This window comes from Populus nigra, chromosome 7 (assembly GCF_951802175.1).
Source record: "Populus nigra chromosome 7, ddPopNigr1.1, whole genome shotgun sequence".
Classification (NCBI taxonomy): Eukaryota; Viridiplantae; Streptophyta; class Magnoliopsida; order Malpighiales; family Salicaceae; genus Populus; species Populus nigra.
In genome coordinates, this window is record NC_084858.1 from 2,620,856 (window position 1) to 2,642,029 (window position 21,174).

At 32.4% G+C, this 21,174-nt stretch overlaps 3 protein-coding genes and 1 pseudogene across 10 annotated transcripts; 2 read left to right on the plus strand and 2 right to left on the minus strand.

Moving 5' to 3' along the window:
• The first annotated feature begins 2,335 nt into the window (after positions 1 to 2,335).
• On the plus strand, positions 2,336 to 3,941 carry LOC133699363 (G2/mitotic-specific cyclin-2-like; annotated as a pseudogene).
• Positions 3,942 to 4,886: 945 nt separating this feature from the next.
• On the minus strand, positions 4,887 to 7,453 carry LOC133698867 (uncharacterized). 2 transcript variants are annotated; one of them, XM_062121961.1, is made up of 10 exons: positions 7,269 to 7,453; positions 7,100 to 7,158; positions 6,973 to 7,013; positions 6,841 to 6,872; positions 6,671 to 6,699; positions 6,072 to 6,111; positions 5,777 to 5,833; positions 5,415 to 5,491; positions 5,247 to 5,320; positions 4,887 to 5,167 (listed from the first exon to the last, which is right to left on the minus strand). In XM_062121961.1, exons 1-10 carry the CDS (start codon positions 7,350 to 7,352, stop codon positions 5,148 to 5,150), a joined length of 513 nt encoding a protein of 170 aa, XP_061977945.1. In that variant the 5' UTR covers positions 7,353 to 7,453; the 3' UTR covers positions 4,887 to 5,147. The 2 variants fall into 2 exon arrangements, with proteins under 2 accessions (XP_061977945.1, XP_061977946.1); XM_062121962.1 differs by having other exon boundaries at positions 6,075 to 6,111; positions 7,269 to 7,445.
• Positions 7,454 to 11,350: 3,897 nt separating this feature from the next.
• LOC133699380 (protein LAZ1-like) lies at positions 11,351 to 16,465 on the plus strand. 4 transcript variants are annotated; one of them, XM_062122612.1, is made up of 9 exons: positions 11,361 to 11,519; positions 11,636 to 11,865; positions 11,959 to 12,015; positions 12,154 to 12,262; positions 13,164 to 13,348; positions 13,454 to 13,542; positions 13,893 to 14,154; positions 15,212 to 15,463; positions 15,669 to 16,465. In XM_062122612.1, the coding sequence occupies exons 2-9, from the start codon at positions 11,671 to 11,673 to the stop codon at positions 16,014 to 16,016; spliced, it is 1,497 nt and encodes a 498-aa protein (XP_061978596.1). In that variant the 5' UTR covers positions 11,361 to 11,519; positions 11,636 to 11,670; the 3' UTR covers positions 16,017 to 16,465. The 4 variants fall into 4 exon arrangements, with proteins under 4 accessions (XP_061978598.1, XP_061978599.1, XP_061978596.1 ...); XM_062122613.1 differs by having other exon boundaries at positions 13,926 to 14,154; XM_062122614.1 differs by lacking the exon at positions 15,669 to 16,465 and having other exon boundaries at positions 11,351 to 11,519; positions 15,189 to 15,420.
• Positions 16,466 to 18,913: 2,448 nt separating this feature from the next.
• Positions 18,914 to 21,135, minus strand: LOC133699747 (uncharacterized). Of its 4 annotated transcripts, XM_062123171.1 has the most exons (4): positions 20,934 to 21,073; positions 20,743 to 20,823; positions 19,277 to 19,350; positions 18,914 to 19,191 (listed from the first exon to the last, which is right to left on the minus strand). In XM_062123171.1, the coding sequence occupies exons 1-4, from the start codon at positions 21,056 to 21,058 to the stop codon at positions 19,064 to 19,066; spliced, it is 408 nt and encodes a 135-aa protein (XP_061979155.1). In that variant the 5' UTR covers positions 21,059 to 21,073; the 3' UTR covers positions 18,914 to 19,063. The 4 variants fall into 4 exon arrangements, 2 of the variants coding, with proteins under 2 accessions (XP_061979155.1, XP_061979156.1); XR_009843315.1 differs by lacking the exon at positions 19,277 to 19,350 and having other exon boundaries at positions 20,934 to 21,057; XR_009843316.1 differs by having other exon boundaries at positions 18,914 to 19,664; positions 20,934 to 21,057.
• Between the last annotated feature and the right edge of the window lie 39 nt (positions 21,136 to 21,174).

The window sequence follows — 21,174 nt, forward strand, 5'->3', positions numbered from 1 at the left end:
TTACTTTTTTATTAAAATAATATTATTTTAATTTATTTTTAAAAAATTACCTTCTAAAGTTGACCCGTAACCTATATCTTGAATTATATCAAGTTTTAAAACTATGGTTTATGGTTTCTGAAATGTGTAAATTTATTTAATAGTTTAATTTGTTTAACTTTTGTGTAGTATATTATTTATTATTTAAATAGTATATAGAGGATATTTATGATCGCTACAAGAAAATTGAGGTATTTTAATATGTATTAAAAAATTATTTCCTTAAACTTGTTTATAGCTTTTGCAAAATAGCATGTTTTATTTAATGAAGTAAACTAAAATATTACTACCGTGTGTTCGTCTACTAAGTTTTTTATCTCTTTGAACCATTGAAATCTATTAAAAATGCCAACAATCTAAAATATTACCCTCTAATAGTTATTAGGGGTAATTATTTTCGGTCCGGTTCGGTTTTTATAAAAAACAAGTAACTAAACTGAATTTTTTTTAATATAAACCGAAATCAAACCGAAACTGGTTCAAACCAACCAGTTTTGGTTCTGTTTTTTAGGACAAAAACCGGTTCAAACTGGTTCGGCTCGGTTTTTTCAGTTTGACTCTAGTTTTTCCTGATTTTTTTAGTTTGAGTTCGGTTCGGTTTTTTCGGTTTCAGGCTTATAAAACTGAAACTGAACCGATTGGTTTTTTCAAAATTTTAATCGGTTTAATCGGTTTTTTTTACGATTCGGTTTTTCTTGTTATTTTTTATTCTAGTTTTCTCAGTTTAATTAATTTTTTAGTTTTTTTGCTTATTATGTATAAAGATAGGCAATATATGGATTTTATCCTGACTTATTTCAACTTATAAAATTTACTTTTACCGAACTCATATGTGTTGTATTACCGTTAACATACGTGCCAAATGAAGTAAAAGGTTTTTCTTTTCTTTATCTTTTTCTTGGATCCAAAGCAACATCAAGTTTGAATTCGCTACTAGTAATTAATTAGTCCATTTATTCTCTTACTCGTGAGGTTTGTGTGGTAGAAACATCTCCATAGACACATTAAGTTATGCATATGTTATAACTTAGTGTTTGGTATGTTAAACAATATTAATTGGATTGGATTAGACTGAAAAATTAATTGTTATGTTTTGTATTTGATGTTTATTAAACTAAACTTGATAACTTATTTTATTTTATATTTGGTAGATAATGAATAAAATATAACAATATACTTTAATAATAACAACAACAACAATAATAATATTCAATTTGAATACGACAATTTATTCTACTATGTTTTTTATTCTTCCTCAAACCTCCAAAACATGTGGATACCTCCAAAACATGTGGATGTACTTTGGATTATCCATCAACTTAATCTCAACTTCTATTTGCTATATTTTTTAGGTAAATTGTTATTTAGTTATGACAAATTTATATCTACCTGTTTAAACAAACACAACTACATCACCAACCAATCATGAAAAACCATAAAATTAAGGTTTAGAATCAAACCCAATAAATGTAAAGTCATTACAAAAATTCAAAGTGCATCCCAACTTGCTTCGAGCAACTAATCAACTAACTAATGAAGACATTAAAGAAGCTTAGAGAAAGTGTGTTGTGTTATAATCACCTGGTAGAAACAAACCCTATAGAAGACTTAATCTCCCTGCTTATGTACTAGCATGCTCTTATGCATCGATGTTTCAGGTCAAAGCTAGAGGAGAAGATACCGAGAGAGAGGTTTATATTTTGTGATCAGCAGATTATTAGAGTCATTTATATAAAAAAAATTATCTTAATTCAAGAGTTTAAGTTATTAAATAAAATTTATATTATTCTTTAAAGGTTTAAACACTCCTCTTCAACCAAATCATTTTGATGACACTATTTTAGTCCATCAAATAGTTTGTAAAGTAAGTGATTTTATGTTAGTTTGTTTCAAAAATTAAGTTAAATTTGAAATAATTATAAGTGCCTGCAAGTTGGTTAATTTTCAAAATAACATGTTAATTAACATACAAAAAATTATGGATTTTGTTTAAAATATAAATAAATATTAATAATGATTTTCTAAAAAAATATTTATTTAAATTTTGGGTTAAAATATATGTTATAATCTATACTTTAAACATTAGATAAATTAAGAATATTATTGTCATTGTAATATATTGTTTTATATTGTTCAATGTCTACCAAACATAAAATAAAATAAATTATTTAGTCTAGTATAATGTACACCAAACACAAGATAAAACAATTATTTATCTAACCCATCTAATCTAATCCAATCCAGTTAATATTATCTCGTATACTACACACTACGCATCTAAGGCCTGTCTGCATCTGTGATTTTTATTTGTTTTTCTTGAATTTTTTTTATAAAGATGTGAATTTTTGAGGAAAAATTAAAAATTTAATTCAAAACCTACGATGATGTACCACTTGATTTGAAGCTCTATTCTGCCATGAAATCCCTCCAAAAACAACTAAATCATTAGATGCAGCAACCTTGCATGGAACATGGATCATATGGTTGAACAGTATTCATTTATGAAGAGCTCTGGCTGTGTCTCTTCTAGTACTTACATGGATCGTCAACTTGACATCAACGAAAAGATGAGATCTATCCTTTTTGACTGGCTTATTGAGGTATACTGCTCTTGAACTGTTCCTTTGATGGAAAATGTTGTTCACTTTGTTTAACCACAGTATCCCAACTTATAATATTCGCCATCTGCTAGAGAGAGGTCTGATTTCTGGAATAGACCCAGATGCTACATCAAACAGAAACATCTTTTCCATCTCTAATTTTTGGTTTTCAAGCCTTGTAATCCTTTATTTAATGAAACAAGTCTGGCTGTTTCAATAGATTCCTAACCATCAATCTTATTGACCGATTCTTGGAGCGCTGCACAGTGGTCAGAAAGAAACTTAAATTGGTTGGTGTCACAGCAATGCTGCTAGCATGCAAGTATGAGGAGGTCTCAGTCCCAATAGTGGATGGCTTTGTCCTGATATCAGACAAAACTTACACAAGGGTGGAAGTCCTTGATATGGTAATGTTGCTTCGTAGTAATTACTAGATGCATTCTCCCTTTTCATCAGTGGCTGTTTGACTATTTTAATGCTATCATGTGCTTGTAGGAGAAACTAATGGTGAATACTTTACAATTTGATATGTCTGTGACCTACTCATGAAGAGATTTCTTAAGGCAGCATTATCTGACAGGAAGGTAAGGTACCGTGAGTAGTGAGTAATGGTTTTTACAGAAATAAAAATTCTTGGGAAGATTTGAAATTTTTTCCATAATATAAAGTTGTGAATTGAACAGCTCGAGCCTCTCTCCTTCTTCATCATTGAGCTGTGCCTCGTTGAGTACAAGATGCTCAAGTTTCCCCCATCTTTACTTGCTGCTGCAGCAATTTACACTGCTCAGTGTAGTCTCTACTGGTTTAAGCAATGGTCTAAGACCAGTGAGTGGCATACCAGCTACACAGAAGATCAGCTTTTGTGAGTATTTTACATCCTTCATTATTTCAACTTTGGGTCTAAACTAGCAAACTGATGAAGTTATTGCTCTTACATGCCAATAGGGAATGCTCAAGAATGATGGTTAGTTTCCATCAGAATGCTGGAGCTGGGAAACTCACTGGAGTTCTCAGGAAGTACATACATTCAAGTTTGTTTATGCAGCAAAAGCTGAAACTGCCCTATTTCTCTTAGGTCTTTGACAGTGCTCACAATATAGTTTGCCAATGGAAGGAGTTATCTCTGCATGCAACTGGGAACACAACTACTCTTTGTTGAATACATTTTGAGCAAAAAAACTTCAATGTCTTGTATATTCCCGGTCTTATCCTATACATTTACTTCGCATATTGCGATTTTGAATGAAAGATAAACCTGGCTATTTCTTTGAAAGAAGTAACAAAATGTATTTTAGCCTGTTATCTGCATATTTGTCCTCGTCATTTGTTGCAGCTGTGGGGTGAAAGCCAGACAAACAGCATACTCTTAACTTTGATTGAAACTGCTCAACTTTTGCTCACAAGAGGAGCCTGGACTAGATCAAGACTCAATTACAGCCAATTAAAAATGTGAAAAAACTACCTCAAGCTAATAGCTTAAGTTTTTAGACAAGGTTGCAAAAATAGTTTTATATTATTCTCTAGCAAATTTTTTTAAATAAAAACTCTTTGTGCTTAAAACTTGCACAAATCCACATTATTATATTGTGTTTAATTTTTGTTTATTAAAATAAAAAAGATGAGATTTGAACTCATAACTTCTTAATCAAGCCATGGTGAATGGTTATTAACTATTAGAATTGGGGATGTTACGTTAAGCAACAAGTCTTCCCAATAGGAGTACACTAAAACAAGTGGCTTTGAGGGATTCAAGATGGATGCTAATACTGGTCACTTGAGGAGATTACACAGTTTAGATGATCAAGTGGTGGTTTTATCATGTAGTGATGCGATAACAGTTTCAGCTAGAGACTTGGTTCTTTGGTGGAAGCCAAACATGCGCCAAGGATAACAATAACACATACAAGGGCAATTGCACCATTTAATTTAGAGTTTGGGCTCTGGGGAGCCTCTTCCCAAACCTGCTTACAGTTGTTGGATTATGATTTTGCATGATTCTTGGTCAAAGCTGAGTTATGAACACATTATTTTCAGATTTTATCATGCTGACAAAAAGAAACTAATTTACATTCATGATTTGTGGCAAAAGACCTGTAGATGAAAGCACAAACAAATAATTTTTTTGCGCTTAATTTTGCACATTTCTTTCATCATTGTCAAGAAAATGATTCATGAAGTCCTTAGTTTTTAAATGGAGGATGTTGGTGAATATCATGCTAATCTGAAGGAACTATGTTGTGATTCATCTTATTTAAAAACCTTCCAAGCAATTACATTAGCAACAAATGTAAATTCAATAATACATAAGAATATAATTGACAATGGCCTCGTCCAAAAAATAAACACTATGGAGGAAAATTTGGTGCCTAAGACCACAATTTTTTACATTGTTGAAGACCACGACCATGCAATCCTGCTTAAAAAATCATTATTAACTTGTTCGTACGAAAATCATTATTAACTTGTTCGTACGAACCCACTAGGAGCTCTAGAGCACTGCTGGTGATTTCATATTCTACAATTCGCAGCTGCAAGACAGAGAAACTAACTTTAACAAATTGCACCATGGTATCTAGTTAAGTTCAAATTGAATTAGTTTTTACTTACTACAGTACACAAACTGATTGAAATCAAGAGTAACTCTGCCTTGTTTTGTTGTATCAAAAGAATTGAAAAGATTCCTGCAATAAAAGAAATGAGAAGTTATCCTGTAAGAGCTTAATGCAGACTATTCAATCTAAAGCATGCAACATAAACAATTGAGGGGACACACACCGAGCAGACTGTACAAAGATGCAGAGAGATATGAAGTCATCAAGATGAATTCTGCCGTTCTTCTTTTGGTCAAAGCTCTGAGCAACAAAGGGCAGAGTTCACATTTTGGTATTAGTAACTATATCATAAAAGTTTTACTGTTGCCTAGCTAGGATTATCTTAGCCATTGACAGGGTTTCAAACATTTGTAAGTGCGCGTGTGTGTGTGTTATATCGCGGAGGACCAGGCAAATGGTTTGTTGAATTTAATAATAAAATCTGTATACAAGCATGCAAACATCAAGAATGAAAGGTTGCATGCGGTATATCTTTGTGACAGAAATTTATGATCTTACCCCAAATATAAATGAAAATAGCCTTACCTCACAGACTGTGTAAAAAGAAGGAGAGTCCAGTGAGAAACCAATTTTCACCAATCCCTGCAAACAAATTTCTGTCTTGAGAAACCAGATGGTTAAGAAACAAAGACGAGGATAGAGTCCAAGGAAACACATGCTCTTTATTTCAAATATCTCTTGAAACAAGAACAATCTAAACAGAAGCATGAAAACCACGCTGGGGTAAACTGTTAACAAACATAGAAATTTATTTTCAACAGGACAGCAGCATTTAAAACTACAGTTACTCAGTCACAGCTAAAAATTTTCTTTCACAAACTACCTCATATACATCATCAGGCACAAGATATCCACGGCCCCTGTAACAACAAGACAGAAGTAAAGACTAGTTAGATATTTTTACACAAGCAATCCAACCATTTCCAACTTTGGAAGACAGAAACAGGAAATAGGAGAAGTGTTCAAGCATTTGCTCATCATTGCAGATATATAAAGCATTGACTCAAGCATAAAATTTCAGAAGCTCAGATTTTGTAGAACCGGAGAAGCTCAAAGTTGCTAAAAGTACATGAATCTGAAAAATCTTGTTACTAAACAATGACCAGATAGCAACCAAATATAACACTATCTGGCGGCCAGAACTGCTGACCAACCACACTAAAACAACTACAGAACCAAACAATAATGCGCATTCAGTTTCAGACTCTACCAAAGGAATTCAGCATTAATTGAGAAACAAAGATAAAAATCCTATCTATTCTTATTTGTAAGGCTTTATATGGCTAGAAACATACATGTAATAGAGCCACTTAAAGTGAAGAAACACTACTAGAATTCCACTATGTCAATGCACCAAATCATGAAAACTGGAACAGAACAATCAATTTTTAATTCATATCACAAAAGCACTAAATTTACCTCTGGAGATCCGAGAATGCCTGTTGAACCTGCAAAGAGACTAAAACAAATAAGTACAAAATTCAAATACAGGGACCACAGAAGTTTTTCATAAACTAGATAAGAGCATAACACACAAAAGCATAGCTTTTTACTTCTTGAAATGAACAATTCATGATCCAAGCACAAACCTTTAAAAGAAATTTATTTAGCCCAACAAATTCTGCATATAGAAAAAGAAAGAAAATTTGATCAAATCAGGAAAAATTAAACAAAACCCATTTCAAAAGTCTAAGACTTGAACACAAAAAAATGAAATTCACCATCAAAACTCATAGTTCCATTCCTATCAGAATCATACATCCTGCACCACAAAATAAATGAATTTTGTTAAACCAATTGATTTGTGTTAAACGAGAGTTTAAAGAAGAGTGTTGAGAAGTGGATTACCTGATCATTTGTTGGACAACAGAGAGAGGGAATTCAAGGTTACCAACAGCAAGAGCACTCTGATCATCATTATAATTAATAATTATAAGATGATTAATTAAGTTGATCATTTATAATAAGCCTTTAAAAGAAAAAGAAAAAAAAGGGGAAGACGAAAAGAGAGAGAGACCTTCAGCTGAGTTGCAGTGATGTTTCCGGTTTTCTCTGAGTCAACTCGCTCGAACCATTGTCTTAGTATCGTCTTATTCTCCATTTTCGTAGCTAGAAGAACTGAAGAAGAGCAGCTCAAATTTTTTCAACTTAAGGTTTTTGGATATACCTCAATACGGTCTCTCACTTATTAACAAACTCTCTACTCCATCTAAAATCATAACATTTTATCATTTAAGTCCCCAGTAAATCACGTATTTCTCAATTGAAGATTAATTCCTCAATATTTTATGATCCTCAATCTTTCCCCTCTAATTTGCACATTTTATGCAATAAAACAGGAAAATTCGATGGAAAGTCCGCACATGGATGAAAATAAACGATCGTGAAATTTGTGAGAAGTTGGGATCATGAACACAAAATAGTACGTCTTTGATATTTGACCCGTATTTCATCATTTTTTTTTCTCAATAAAAGAATTTATACATAAACTTTATTAACACGTTTTTGTATTTAAATTTTTTTTAAGTAAAAATTAAAAATTTTATAAGTTCCAAAATCAAATAAATCAAGAATTATTTGTATTAATAAGAGTTTATTTAGAAGTGAGTTTATTTAGAAGTGTAGTTACGGTTGCTTTTCAAAGTGTTTTTCATGCCGAAATACATCAAAATGATGTTTTTTCATTGTTTAAAAATTATTTTTAAGATCAACGCATCAAAACGATTCAAATCACATAAAAAATTAATTTTTAAAAAAAAATTTAAATTTTTAGGGAACGCGGTGTAACGTTCCTAAATGGTGTCTAAATGAAAAAAAAATCATAAATAATGACTAAAAATAAAAACTGGAAAAATTAAGAGACATGTGTAGATTAAAATATTTAATTTCACAAGATATAATATTTACGCAGTTGTGTTGACTAAATTTATTAATTAAAATATTTTTTTATTCAATCTAACAATAATAAAAATAGACACACACATTGATTGAATAAAATAAAAGAGAAAAAATAATATGTAAGGTTGCACATATTAGAAATATTATTTGAAAATAATTTTTTATTTTAAAAAATAAAATTCATCTATACAAAAGATTAAAAAAATATAAATTAATCAGAAAAACCTTCTCAAAAATTAAATGCATAGTTAAAAAATAACTGTTATTTCAAAACTGGCTTTCTAAATAACATAAAAAAGAAATGAGATATTAATCAAAATCTAAATAAAAATAAAAATAAGATTAATTTAAAAAAAATAGAAACAAAAGAAGAAAATATTTTTTCTTAAACAAAAAAAATAATAGTGTTGTCCACAATAAAACTTGTGGGGTGAACACGAACCATGAACTCAACCAGATTTAATATTTTTTTTTCTTTAAATTTATAGTAAACATAAAAAAAGTAAACAATGTCGTCTATGGTAAAACATGAGGGGGCGAACAGTGTGGCTGCATGGCATTCACCTCACATATTTTCCCCTTAAATTTATAGCAAAACCTTAAAAAAAAACAGTGACCAATGTCGTTCACAGTAAAATATAAGAGGGTGAACAGTGCATCTACACAATGTTCACCCCAACTCTTTAGTTTATTTAGGGTGAACTCGGACCATGAACTCTATCAGGTTTTATATACACCTCTTAAATTTATAGCAAACCTAAAAAAAATGAACAATGTCGTCTATGGTAAAATATGAGGGGTGAACAGTGTGGTTGTAGAGTGTTCACCTCATATATTTTTCCCTTAAATTTACAGCAAAACCTTAAAAAAATAGCGAATAGTGCAACTGTATAGTGTTCACCTCGCATATTTTCCCTTTAAATTTACAGCAAAAAAAAAAATAGTGAAAAGTGCATCCATAGTAAAATGTGAAAGGAGTGAATAATGTGATTGCACAATGTTCACCCCACACACTTTAGATTATAAATAATTAAATTATTAAACTGTGATATGCTGCGAATCAAGTTAAATTTTTCATGAATGTTAAAACAATATATAAATGTTGCCAATGTTTTATAATGAAAAAAAATGAATCATATAGGGATTGATCCGATATGATTGATTGAGTTCATAGGTTCAAAAACAACCTAAATAACTCGTAAAACATAGTCTGACTCAAAACAATTTCAAGATGACACATTGTTTTTTAATATTAAGATAACAACATATTAGATTGACTTGGATCAACCCAAGTTAACGTGTTAAATTTATGATCCAAGTTATGAGACTATCATAACTTTATATATATAAAAAAATAATCCATGTTAATTTATCAAACTCATGATCCGAGTCATGAGATGAAGATACCCTCATAGAAAAAAAATAACAAAATGACATGATTTAACCCACTAAACCTGTGAATCTAGTAATGAGACTGAGATAATCTCATAAAAAGCAAATCAATATAAATTATAAAGTTCAATTCCCAATCAAACTTGTGGGATCTAGTGTTGAACGATAAAACTTGTAAAAATCTTAATAAAAAAAAGAAAGTCAAGTCAACCTTGCTTAACCCATTAAAGACTATTATTGCATCATTAAGCTAGGATAACCTAATAAAACGAAAACTAAAAACAAATCATGAAGTTTAATTTTAGTTGAAACACAATATTAAATGATGAAATTGAAAAAAAAAAGTCAACTAGGTTAAACCGCCAAATCTGTAACCTGAATCATGAGATGAGAGACAACACAATAAAAAACAAATCCAATGTTAAAAAACCCGTGACCCGGGTCATGAGACCGAGATAACCTCTTAAAAAAAATTAAAAAAACAACCCGATTTAACTGGGGTTAAATGTCAAAACTCGCGTCCATGATCATGAGACCAAGACACCTTCATAGAAAACAAATCAAAATATATTAAGAAGTTTAGTTTCCAACCAACCCAATACTAAATAATAAAATTACGAAACAAAATTGATTAAAAAAATAAAAAATAACCCGAGTCAACCCAGGTTAACCTGCTAAGCACTATTTTCAGGTCATAAGGCCTAAATAACCTAATAAAAAGCAAATAAAAAAATAAATCATGAAACCTAATTTTCAATTAACCCAATATTAAAGAATGAGATTGGAAAAAAGTTAATTAAAAAAATTAAATCAACTAGGTTAACCCATCAAATCCGCAATTAGTGTCAAAAAATTAGGATAACCTAATAAAAAACAAATCTAATATCAAAGGATAAAAAAAACATTGATCGAAAAAAATCAAAGAAAAAAAAAACAAGTCACTTATGTGTATAAGATTAAAGGGGTGGTTTTCATTATGTATTGCTGCATTGAAAACCTCACATGTTTTAGTGTATAGTATAATTGATATAGTACAGAGAGGATGTACTAAGCAAATTCAGGTGTAAAAACTTGTTTATTTTTGCGTTTTAAAATTATTTTTGAAAAAAATCAAAATTTTATTTTTTTCTACTTCAAATTAATATTTTATGTGTTTTCAGATTATTTTGATGTAATAATGATAAAAATAAATTTTAAAAAATAAAAATATATTATTTTAATATTTTTTTAAACAAAAAAATATTTTACAAAATAACTACAAGCTCCAATAGAGCTTATAAGACATCACTACATTTGTTGCATGTGCTCTGCCATGAGTAGTGACCTTTACTTCAACTTAATAACATGGTTTGATTTTATTCCAGCTATGTATGTTTATTCGATCCTGTCATCTACCCTTTCCAAATATTAAACAATTGGACCATTTTTTACATCAATTAAGCTTTTAAAAGCATGATAAAGTTTTAAAAAAACGCCACAAAAATCTAAAAGGATCCCAAAAAAGAATAAAGTTTTTTTAGTTTTAATATTAATTAACCAAACCAAACTAAACCAAACCCAACAGAATAAAAATTAGTTAATTTGAATTGATTTTAATTTTTTTTAAAATAAATTTTAATTTAATTATTTTTTAGATAGAAACCATACCGAATAAAAAATATTGACCTCTAATATTGATCAAAGTCCTTCCTCTCTGCTCCATGATGTAGTGAATGAAAAAAACATATGACCATTCAAATATTCAATTGATGTCATGATCATATCAAAGCCTTGTGTGGGACCAAAAGGGGCTGATGTGCTGTGATTTTTATTTTTTATGAAAGTCTTTGCTTTCTATACGATAATGTAGTAAATAAAAATCCTTTCTTTGTTGCAGAGCAGGATTATTTAGCCTATCCCCACTCACCCCTCTAATTTCCTGGCCTTCTTCAATTCAATTTGGTCTAAAAAACAAAAATACAAACAAGCTCACCTGTAGGCACGTGAATTATTTTCATTTTTTTATTTGAATTCTTTGTTATTGTTATCTAATGCTTTATGAATGAATGAAAACTTCGAAATTTGACTCAAAATCATTCTCTCTTTGTTTTTTAGATTGATTCTGGAAATGGGAAAAAGAAATCCAAATCATGCTTCATGATTGTGAGCATTTGAGAGAAAAAAGTCAGGCCATGGAGTATTTACAGGATCTTATAGTTTATCTTCTTATAAGATTCTCAACTCCCTTATGGAGTACTTTGATTTCTGGTGCTTTTGTACTTATAAGCTTGTCTTTGTCCTTCTACCTCTTGTTCGAGCATCTCTCCGCGTACAAGAATCCTGAGGTGACTGCTCGGCTCCTTGTCTCCTTGTCTTGTCTTTAATTTTGAATGAGTTAGTTGAGATTTGTTAGTTGACTGTTTTTTTTTTCCTCTCAGGAACAGAAGTTTTTAATTGGGGTTATCCTTATGGTTCCTTTTTATGCTGTAGAATCGGTGAGTGAGTGATTTTTTCAGCTTGTTTGAGGATTATTTTGTGAAAAGTTTGAATTTTGAACAAAGGGTTGTTTCTGTTTTCGAATTTGGAGAGGTGGGGGGTTTTGAATTTTTTCTAACATGGGTTATTTTGAATAGTTTGTGTCGTTGCTGGATCCGTCGATTAGTGTTGATATTGAGATATTGCGGGATTGCTATGAATCGTTTGCTATGTATTGCTTTGGAAGATACCTTGTTGCTTGCTTAGGTATGTTTCTTACTAAGAGTATTTTGTGTGCAATGAAGGGTTCTTACCTGAAATTCGGTTAATTCGTCCTGTATAATTTTGTAATTTTCTAGATTCTGTGGTTGTAGTTTTTTGAAGTTGTTTACTGATCGTCAGATATTTTCCTTTCCATGAAATGGACATTTCTATACGTCCGTCTATATATCCTGTTATGCAAACCAGAATCTTGAGAATTTTTTAGCACTTATATGCAGTTTTCTTCTGCAGTTTGTTGTTAAACTTGTTGTTCCTAAAACCCCAGATGGTCATGATGGAGTTTTCTTGAATACTAGTTACCCTCTGAAACAAAAAGAACTTGTTGAACATGGCCCATGTCATCGTTTTGGTTTTGACAAATGCAAGGGTGTTCTAGCTTCCTTCGAAATGTGCAAAAATTAAAGCATGTACATAGATACTCAGATAATATATGGTAAAGTAACATAATATTGGCCTTTTGGCTGGAAGAAATTCAATGGCTTTTGTGAAGTGTTCAATTCATATGTTCATGTTTCCTGCATGAATATTCGGAGAAAGAAGTAACCATAGTCAAATTCAGTCTACAATGCACGTGTCCTAATGCACATGTCCAGTTGTTTGCCCAGTAGTTTTGAATGTACATCAAATTGCAAACTGTTTTTGTGTTTATGAGTGAAAGTTGTGTTCTATATAGAAGACTTTGATTGTGTTGCCGCATGATAATTTCAATTATTGTTTATCAACATGGCATGCAGATGTTCTTTGTTTACTTTTATATTTGTAATCATAAATAGGGATGATATATTTTTCTATTGTTTTCTCTAATTACTTTCCAGATTTAATTTTGTTTATCTTCTGGTGTTGACATTGTTATTGATGGTTTCTCTCTTTTATGTACTTTTTAAAGGTGGGGAAGAAAGAACAATTGAGTTTTTGAAAAGAGAAGGTCGCTCGAGTTCTAAGGCACCCCTTTTAGAGCATAGTAATGAAAGGGGAACCATAAAGCACCCTTTTCCAATGAACTATATCCTTAAACCATGGAGGCTTGGTCAGTGGTTTTACCAAGTCGTAAAGTTCGGTATTGTTCAATATGTATGTTCATTTTTTGGAAGTTTTGTCTTTTTGCAGCTCTTTTACGTTTTCCAATCCCGGCATTCTTAGATTGGAAAGATTAATAACTCATATCTTTATTGACAGATGTTAATAAAGTCCTTGACAGCAGTTTTAGCTGTAATTCTTGAAGCCTTTGGTGTATATTGTGAAGGAGATTTTAAATTGAAATGCGGGTAAAGCTGATCTTGATTCTTACATTTTTGAGGTCCATTGTTTCGTTTTCTTCTTTGAAACTTGAACTGTTTGTTTCCTGTAAAGGCTTTCTTGGTAATGATAGAGGTTAAGAATTAATTTCCTTATGCCAATTTACTCATTGGTCATAGTTTAATTGTATATTCTTTAAATTGGTCATTCTATGTGGACTCTTTGTCGTATATGCATGTATGCGTGTAATGATTTTTACTTCTAAACTGGCCCAATTGATATGCACATTCTGTTAAAGGATATCTCTTGTTAAAATACTGATTACCTTAGCATTCCATATACAAATTCCTAAGTGCCTTAGTATTCCCTGGTTTTGTAGGTATCCTTACATAGCGGTTATTCTAAATTTCAGTCAATCTTGGGCTTTGTACTGTTTGGTGCAATTTTACACTGCCACAAAGGATGAACTTGCTCACATAAAACCTTTATACAAGTTCCTGACGTTTAAATCAATTGTATTTTTGACCTGGTGGCAAGGAGTGGCAATTGCTCTGCTCTGTTCTCTTGGTTTATTCAAAAGTTCTATAGCTCAAGGTCTGCAATTTAAGTCAAGTCTTCAAGACTTCATCATTTGTATAGAGGTAGATATCTTCCATTACCAATGCATCTCTTCTACTATTCTACATATATAATTTCCATTCTTGAAGGTGTCAGATAATCTATTGCTGTTCTAGTAGCTGTCTTTTTTATCGTGAAATGAATAGGTTAATGTCTTGGGCAATTTAAATTTCTGAACCACCCAAATGCCACTAGGTTCTTTCGATGAGTCAAGATTTTATGTCAAGGTAATTGCAAAAGTTGTGTAATTTCTACAAGCATGTTGGAATTCGTATGATAGAGGAGAAGCAAGATTTTGTTTTTTCAATAAAATGCCCCTGCATCTTTGTGTGCCTTCTATTATATGTGAATGGGTATAGAAGAAACTAAAGCATTCTGGGAAGTGGAAATGTCAACTATTTGATTCTCTAGAGAGGAAACTTAGCATGTTGCTGATTAATGAACTTTAGGACAAGGGTCAAGTAAAAAAGTAAAGTGGCAGCATTCTGCAACTTAGGGCCGGTGCAGCCTGGCTCAAATTTTTGACTTAAGGTGATGCAGTGAGGAGAGAGGAGATAATAGTGGTATATCTCACAGTTTGGAAGGTGTGTGGTAAAGTGTTGGATGCAGTGTCCTTGGGCTTTAGCTTTAGTGGTAAAGGGGAGAGGGAGGTTTTGAATAAAATAGACTCGTTTCAAATCTTTTCAGTAAAGAGAAAAAACAAAATAAAAGATTGCTCAAGTGGATGTACTGTTTGGTTGCTCATGTAGCCTATCTAGGATGTCATTTCTCAAGGACTTAAACTATCTAAAATGCTGGGCACATCACTTTGCATTATTTGGTGGGGTCAGACTGATAGTTTCTGTTATGTCTGTTTAAACACCCTTATAGAATGTTTTATGGGGCGATTTGTTTTGTTTTGCTGTTCTGGGGGTTTCTGAACAAAGTTACAAACTATTGTTGGCCCTTGTAACTACTGTTATAATACTCCCGGGGAAGACAACAGTCATTGCTGTCTGATCTCTTCAATAGAGTTTATAACTGCTCTTTTCTCATTCAAAATATTGAAGTTTAACAGGTCTATGTATTCATCCAGCACAGATGGGCATTGCTTCTATTGTTCATCTGTATGTGTTCCCTGCCAAGCCTTATGAGCTAATGGGAGACCGGTTTCCTGGAAGTGTTTCAGTTCTTGGAGATTATGCATCTGTTGATTGCCCTATAGATCCTGATGAGGTTAGAGACAGTGAGCGGCCAACAAAGTTACGCCTTCCTCAACCTGACATTGATGTTAGGAGTGGAATGACTATAAAAGAAAGTGTCCAAGATGTTGTTGTTGGTGGTGGTGGATTTGTAAGTTTCTTCCATTTAGCTTATACTAAAAATTGACCATTGCAATTAAATTATTGCTGTGCAGTCACTATGGGAAAATATGATAATTACTAAGTGTAAGACTCAAATGTGGCAATGCATACTGTGCTAATTAAGTTTGGTGAAGCACATGAGTCATTACATCACATTTATCCACTGCTGAATCAGCTGTTGGCTTCCCATGCAGATTGTGAATGATGTGAAGTTCACTGTAAACCAAGCAGTGGAGCCTGTTGAAAAGGGGATTATAAAGTTCAATGAGAAATTGCATAAAATTTCTCAAGATATGAAGAAACACAAGGAAAGGAGAAGAACAAAGGATGATAGTTGCATAGCAACAGCTTCACCCGCACGGAGGGTCATTCGTGGAATTGATGACCCTCTTTTAAATGGGAGCATCAGTGACACTGGGGTAGCAAGGGGGAAGAAACACCACCGTGGGACATCAGGACATACCAGTGGAGAAAGTGGGGGAGAAAGTAGCAGCGATCAAAGCTATCTCATCAGAGGTCGTAGATGGGTCACTAAAGATTAGAGTCCTTTCTTTTTTCATCTCTTTCTATGGAAACAAATTCAGGGGTATCAGATCAAGGATCGAAGAACAACTGGACCAAACAAACTCAGAAAGATGTCTTGTACTGGCATCCCAATCACACGAGCTATTATTTTTCTTCGATGAGATGGCTGTTGGCTGACATGCACGAGAGCATTTTACTGTTCGACAAAGAGACTGAAGGTTTGGGCTCCAATTTTCATCTGAGGAAAATCTTTTCATCAGCTGCAAGATCCTTCACATGGGGTTGCTAGACATGTATCTCATATTTGGTTTTTGAAATTGAAATGTCGTATAAACTCTTAAAGAAAGCCATTGTTGTACGTGAAAACCTATACAGCAATCGAGCTACTTGGATGTTTGAGGCATTGCCTTGTATGGATGCTTGTTAAATTAATGTGTTAAAGCATATCAATATTTCCACTTGACAATCTGTTCCACTTATTTGGCCATAGAAAGATGAGAAATTATCTTTTAGCACAGGACAAGATTGCTAGAAAAAATGCAAACGCACATTCCTAAGATAGAAAATGCAGGTTGATATTGGCTCTCCTCCAATATTGAAAATGGAAACTGATTTTCTTAAGAAGTTGGGACTATTTTTTTTTATTGACCTAAAGTTGAGGATAGTTTTTAACCCATTAGCCATATTGTTTATTGCGCATGCATGCAACTCCGCCACCAATGAAGCTCCCAAGTACGCCGGTCAGCGAAACCTCAACCACGAGGTTATTACACAAAACCTTATACAATCGTGTATTGACTTGGATAAAACCCACACCACCCTTACACAAGGGGCAAGGTTAGTCCACCATCAATGATAAATTAAATCTGACATAGCCGCCACCACCACGTCGTTGCACGTCGCTTCTGATCCCATGCATAAGAATCGTCAGCATTGAAGATAACGTCACATTGAATGATGAGGAAACATTTTTTTAAAGAAGAGGCATGATGAGATTGAACATATATAGGACTTGCAAGAAATTAAGAATTTCAAGCAGGTGGTGAATGATAAAAGTTTGGAATAAAAAATTTACTTTGATTTTAAATTTAAGTTAGTTATTAATATGATGTTTATTAGAAACTTAAATGATCGTTAATATCAAGACTTATTAGATTAGTCAAGATACACGTAAGTTAACTCAGACATCCATGTTAATAAAAAAATTAAGACTTTCAAGAAATTAAGACTTGGAATTCGAGGGTACAACACCAAAATATGATTTATATGTTTGTAAGATATATAATGACGAAGGATAGATTAACTCTTGTAATATTAAATTTTATTTAAATTTATTTATTGAGTTTAATTTAGTTATTGTTGGATATTATATTTATTGGGCTATAATATCAATTATTTATTCTAGTTAAGGTTTTAGTATTTATATTTTATTTTTTAAAATATTAGAAGAACACTAAAAAAATAATCCATGAGAAGAGAAGATTAATATAAATACGTGATCATCCATCCATCATAAAAAACTTGAGTTTTCTAGCATATTAGAGAACCCGTTTGGCTACGTGGTAGCGTTCATGTTTCCTGCGGTTTCATTTTGCAAACGGTTTGGTTAATTAACAAACGCTTGTTACTGTTCATGGGTCTCATGATCTGTTGCGTTTAAAACACAAGAAAAAAGAAAGCAGCTAGAAGTTGCTTCCTGCGTGTTAAAATAAAAGAACCGTGCTCTATTGTTCAGTGAACAGTGGAGTATGCCTCCACTGTTCACTGAACAATGTTTTTTTTAAAAAATCAGTGCAGTTAATTGATTTTACTCGTACTGTTCATTGTTCACATGAACATCAATTTTTTTTTTTCAAAAATTAGTTTAAGGTGAATTAAATTTACTTGTACTGTAATCTCAATTTTATTCCTGGTAATATTTTACCTAATTGTGTAGCTCTTGTCGGATAAATTTTGTACGTAATGGAATTGTACATAGTTTAATGGAACAATAATTTTATTTTTTTATATATAAAGTATAATTTATTTCATGATGTAATAACATGTTAAATCCATAATATTTAAATTAAAAACTATCAATATTAATATATATATTTTTAAATTATTTTATAACTTTAATTTCAAAAACACTTTTAACCAAATTCATTAAACTATTTTTTCTTCAACCTCAATTTTAATCACAGATTAACCAAACATCTATTTTTTTAAACCAACCTCAACTAAAAGTATTTTTATAAAATAATTTTTTTTTAAATCATAACGACAACAACTATTATAATACCAAACACACTTGGAATCTAAAACCTCATCAAGTCAACATCATTAACACTTTCTCCACCTTCCGGTTGCATGAATGGATCTTTATCATCCAATGCCCGTATCTCTGGATACTGTCAATTGAAAAGGAAAAAAATAGAATAAAAGTAAGCTTCAATTGCTAGTGGCAAAGACTGTCCTCGGGGAGAGATGGTGGGTGTTATAGACTGAAGCCTCGTTGCATTGAAATTTTCTATAACAACTCGATTCCTCATTTCTCAAGGGGTGTAGTGTAATGACAATGAGCTTGAAATTTGTATGACAGATCTTGAATTCGAGTCAAAATATGTAATTTTTATAAAAATTTAAAACAACCAAGATTTTACTTGCTTATCTGGGTTCACAGAGTGTGCTTTTCAAGAAGTAAGATTTTCTTGAATCCAAAAATAAAAAAAAAACTGGATTCCTCAACTTCGGCATATACATATGCATAAGACCCTTCATCGATCATAATTATGGCAAGAAAAATCTAAAATAAACTCAACGAATGTGTTACCTTATCATGCGAAAGGAGTTTAAACAAAGGACCGAAATAGCGTTCTCGAAGATCTTCCATCATTTGCCCAGTAGTGCTTTATAATGAGCACGAGGAAAAAAGGGGAGAAAAAACTCATTGACCTTAACTCATACTTACAACCACAGTTTTTTGATAACTCACTTTACATCAAGGAGAACGCAACTTTTCAAGCACTACAAGTGCAGCAGATGCCCTAAAAAAATGAATGTTATATGATATAGATAACTCACTTTACATTGAGAGCCTTAAAATGGGAGATTCAAAACAGAAGCACCAATTTTGGCACTGTGACTTGTTCTTGCAAATGGCGAGTAGCAGATGCGAACACTTTAAAGTGGTATGCTGCTCTCTTTCAATTCCTGCACAGACTATACAGTTAGCCAGATTCTTAAATTTGTTAAGGGAGGGGAAAATCAGAAACAGTAGATTAAGAACGCCAAATACTATGGGATAAGAATTCTTTCAAGCCCTTAGAAATTGTAGCTGTCTCCTTATTTGTACTGCCAACCTTAATATCACTGGCAAAATGAATTCAGAAAAGCATAAAATAAGAAGTTTGATGCCAAACATAAAATGATATGCCCTTGTATGCTGCCAAGTGCCAGCTCCCTTCACAGAGGCTCCACTCTCATTACCAAATGGTTGAGTCTTTTACTCTGCTTTTTCCTTATTTATTCAAAAACTTTTGTCAAACCATCCTCTGTAACTATATCCAGCAACTTTTATTTTGGCTTCTCCGATTCTCTCCTCAAACTTTCTCTCATGCGTCAATTATCTCTGCAGCAGCATCCTAGAAATCTTTGGCTTTTGTTCTCTATATCATCCACAAATGCTTTCAACAAAGCGAGAGGCCACATATCAAATTCAGAATCCCATCCATATTCTCATGCTTTCCATTCTTGCATAATTCTTGAGTGATATTTCTACCTAACATGCATAATGCTAATGCCTGCACAATTCTTCCTTGCAAATAATATTCCCAACAAAACTCCTATAGGAAACAACAATGTTCTCATCACTTCACATGCTCTCTAGTCAATTCTAAGACACACCAAACTTCTAATTTTTTTTTCCTTATGTGCTTTCATTCCAACTGGTTGCCAAGAAGCACAACTTATTATTTGTAAGCGGGGCTGTAAAAAAGGATGGGTTTTGCAAAGGATAGACCACTCAGACTCTTCTGGCTCATTTTTTGGTGTTTTCTCTAACGAAATCATGAAGGATGGCCATAGATTTGAGCACACTCTTTGCTTAAATTAGTTAGCTATCCATGTCCAAAAGAACGACCAGTCTTATCTTATGGTATATAGACATAATAATGCTTGCAAAAGTTTTGGATAGTGCTCAAACATGGACATAAAGAAAGTTGAAGTGCATAATTTTGCCGCTAATGTGAGTACTCTGCAAGGCTCTAACCTTACTATTGCACTTTAACAGGAACCATCAACTGGCATTAACTCTTGTTAAATTTTTTTTTTAAAAAACTAACATAATTAACTCAACCCTTCCTTCTCCCCCCAAGGTTGTCATCTTCAACAGTTTCGAATATTCAAATTATCAGAAACCTAGACTTCAATAAAAAAAAAAAAAAAATTATGAACCTTCCAAGTTCTGCGGCTTATGAAACGAAAAACCTAAGTCACAGATAATAACATCCTAAACCCCTCTAAGTCCAGGAATTCAAAGACTAGTCTGAAAAAAGTGTCACATTTTTTTCAAACTATAATCAGAATTGCCCTTTATTTTGTGAATTATGATAATCAGCGACACCCGCAAAAGTAGTCTAAACCCTAATAAACATCTAGCCTGTGAAAATACGATGCGAGGGAAAATTGAAGGCAGATTAAAAGGATGAAGCATGGAAATTTTAAGCTTTTTGAAAAATGCAATCTTTTCACTGAAACACATACCTTAAGGAACAATTCTCCAGCCAATTGTGCCTGAATAACACCTTCATCAGCCAATTGATATTCTTCCTTGATCCCATTTTCCTGATAAAAAATCACCAACTGGCTAATGAAAAAGCACAAAATTCTTAAAAACATATGTAGTAACACAATAAAGGAAACAATAAGACCCTTTTCATTAGGAATGCTTTTACCATGCCTTAATACCCAATATTTGTCTCTCAAACACAACTTTTTTCCATAAGCCAAATTCTCCTCTACTCCCCTCACAAAACCCCTTCGTTTGCCTGTTTCTAAAAACCGCAAGATAACCACACATTTATGGCTCCATCTTAATGACGTGGCAGTCACTCATTGGTTAAACCAAGTAAGAGTCAACAACGTCAAAAATGAGTTCTCAAACATATGACGTGGTACAACTCTATTGGATAATCA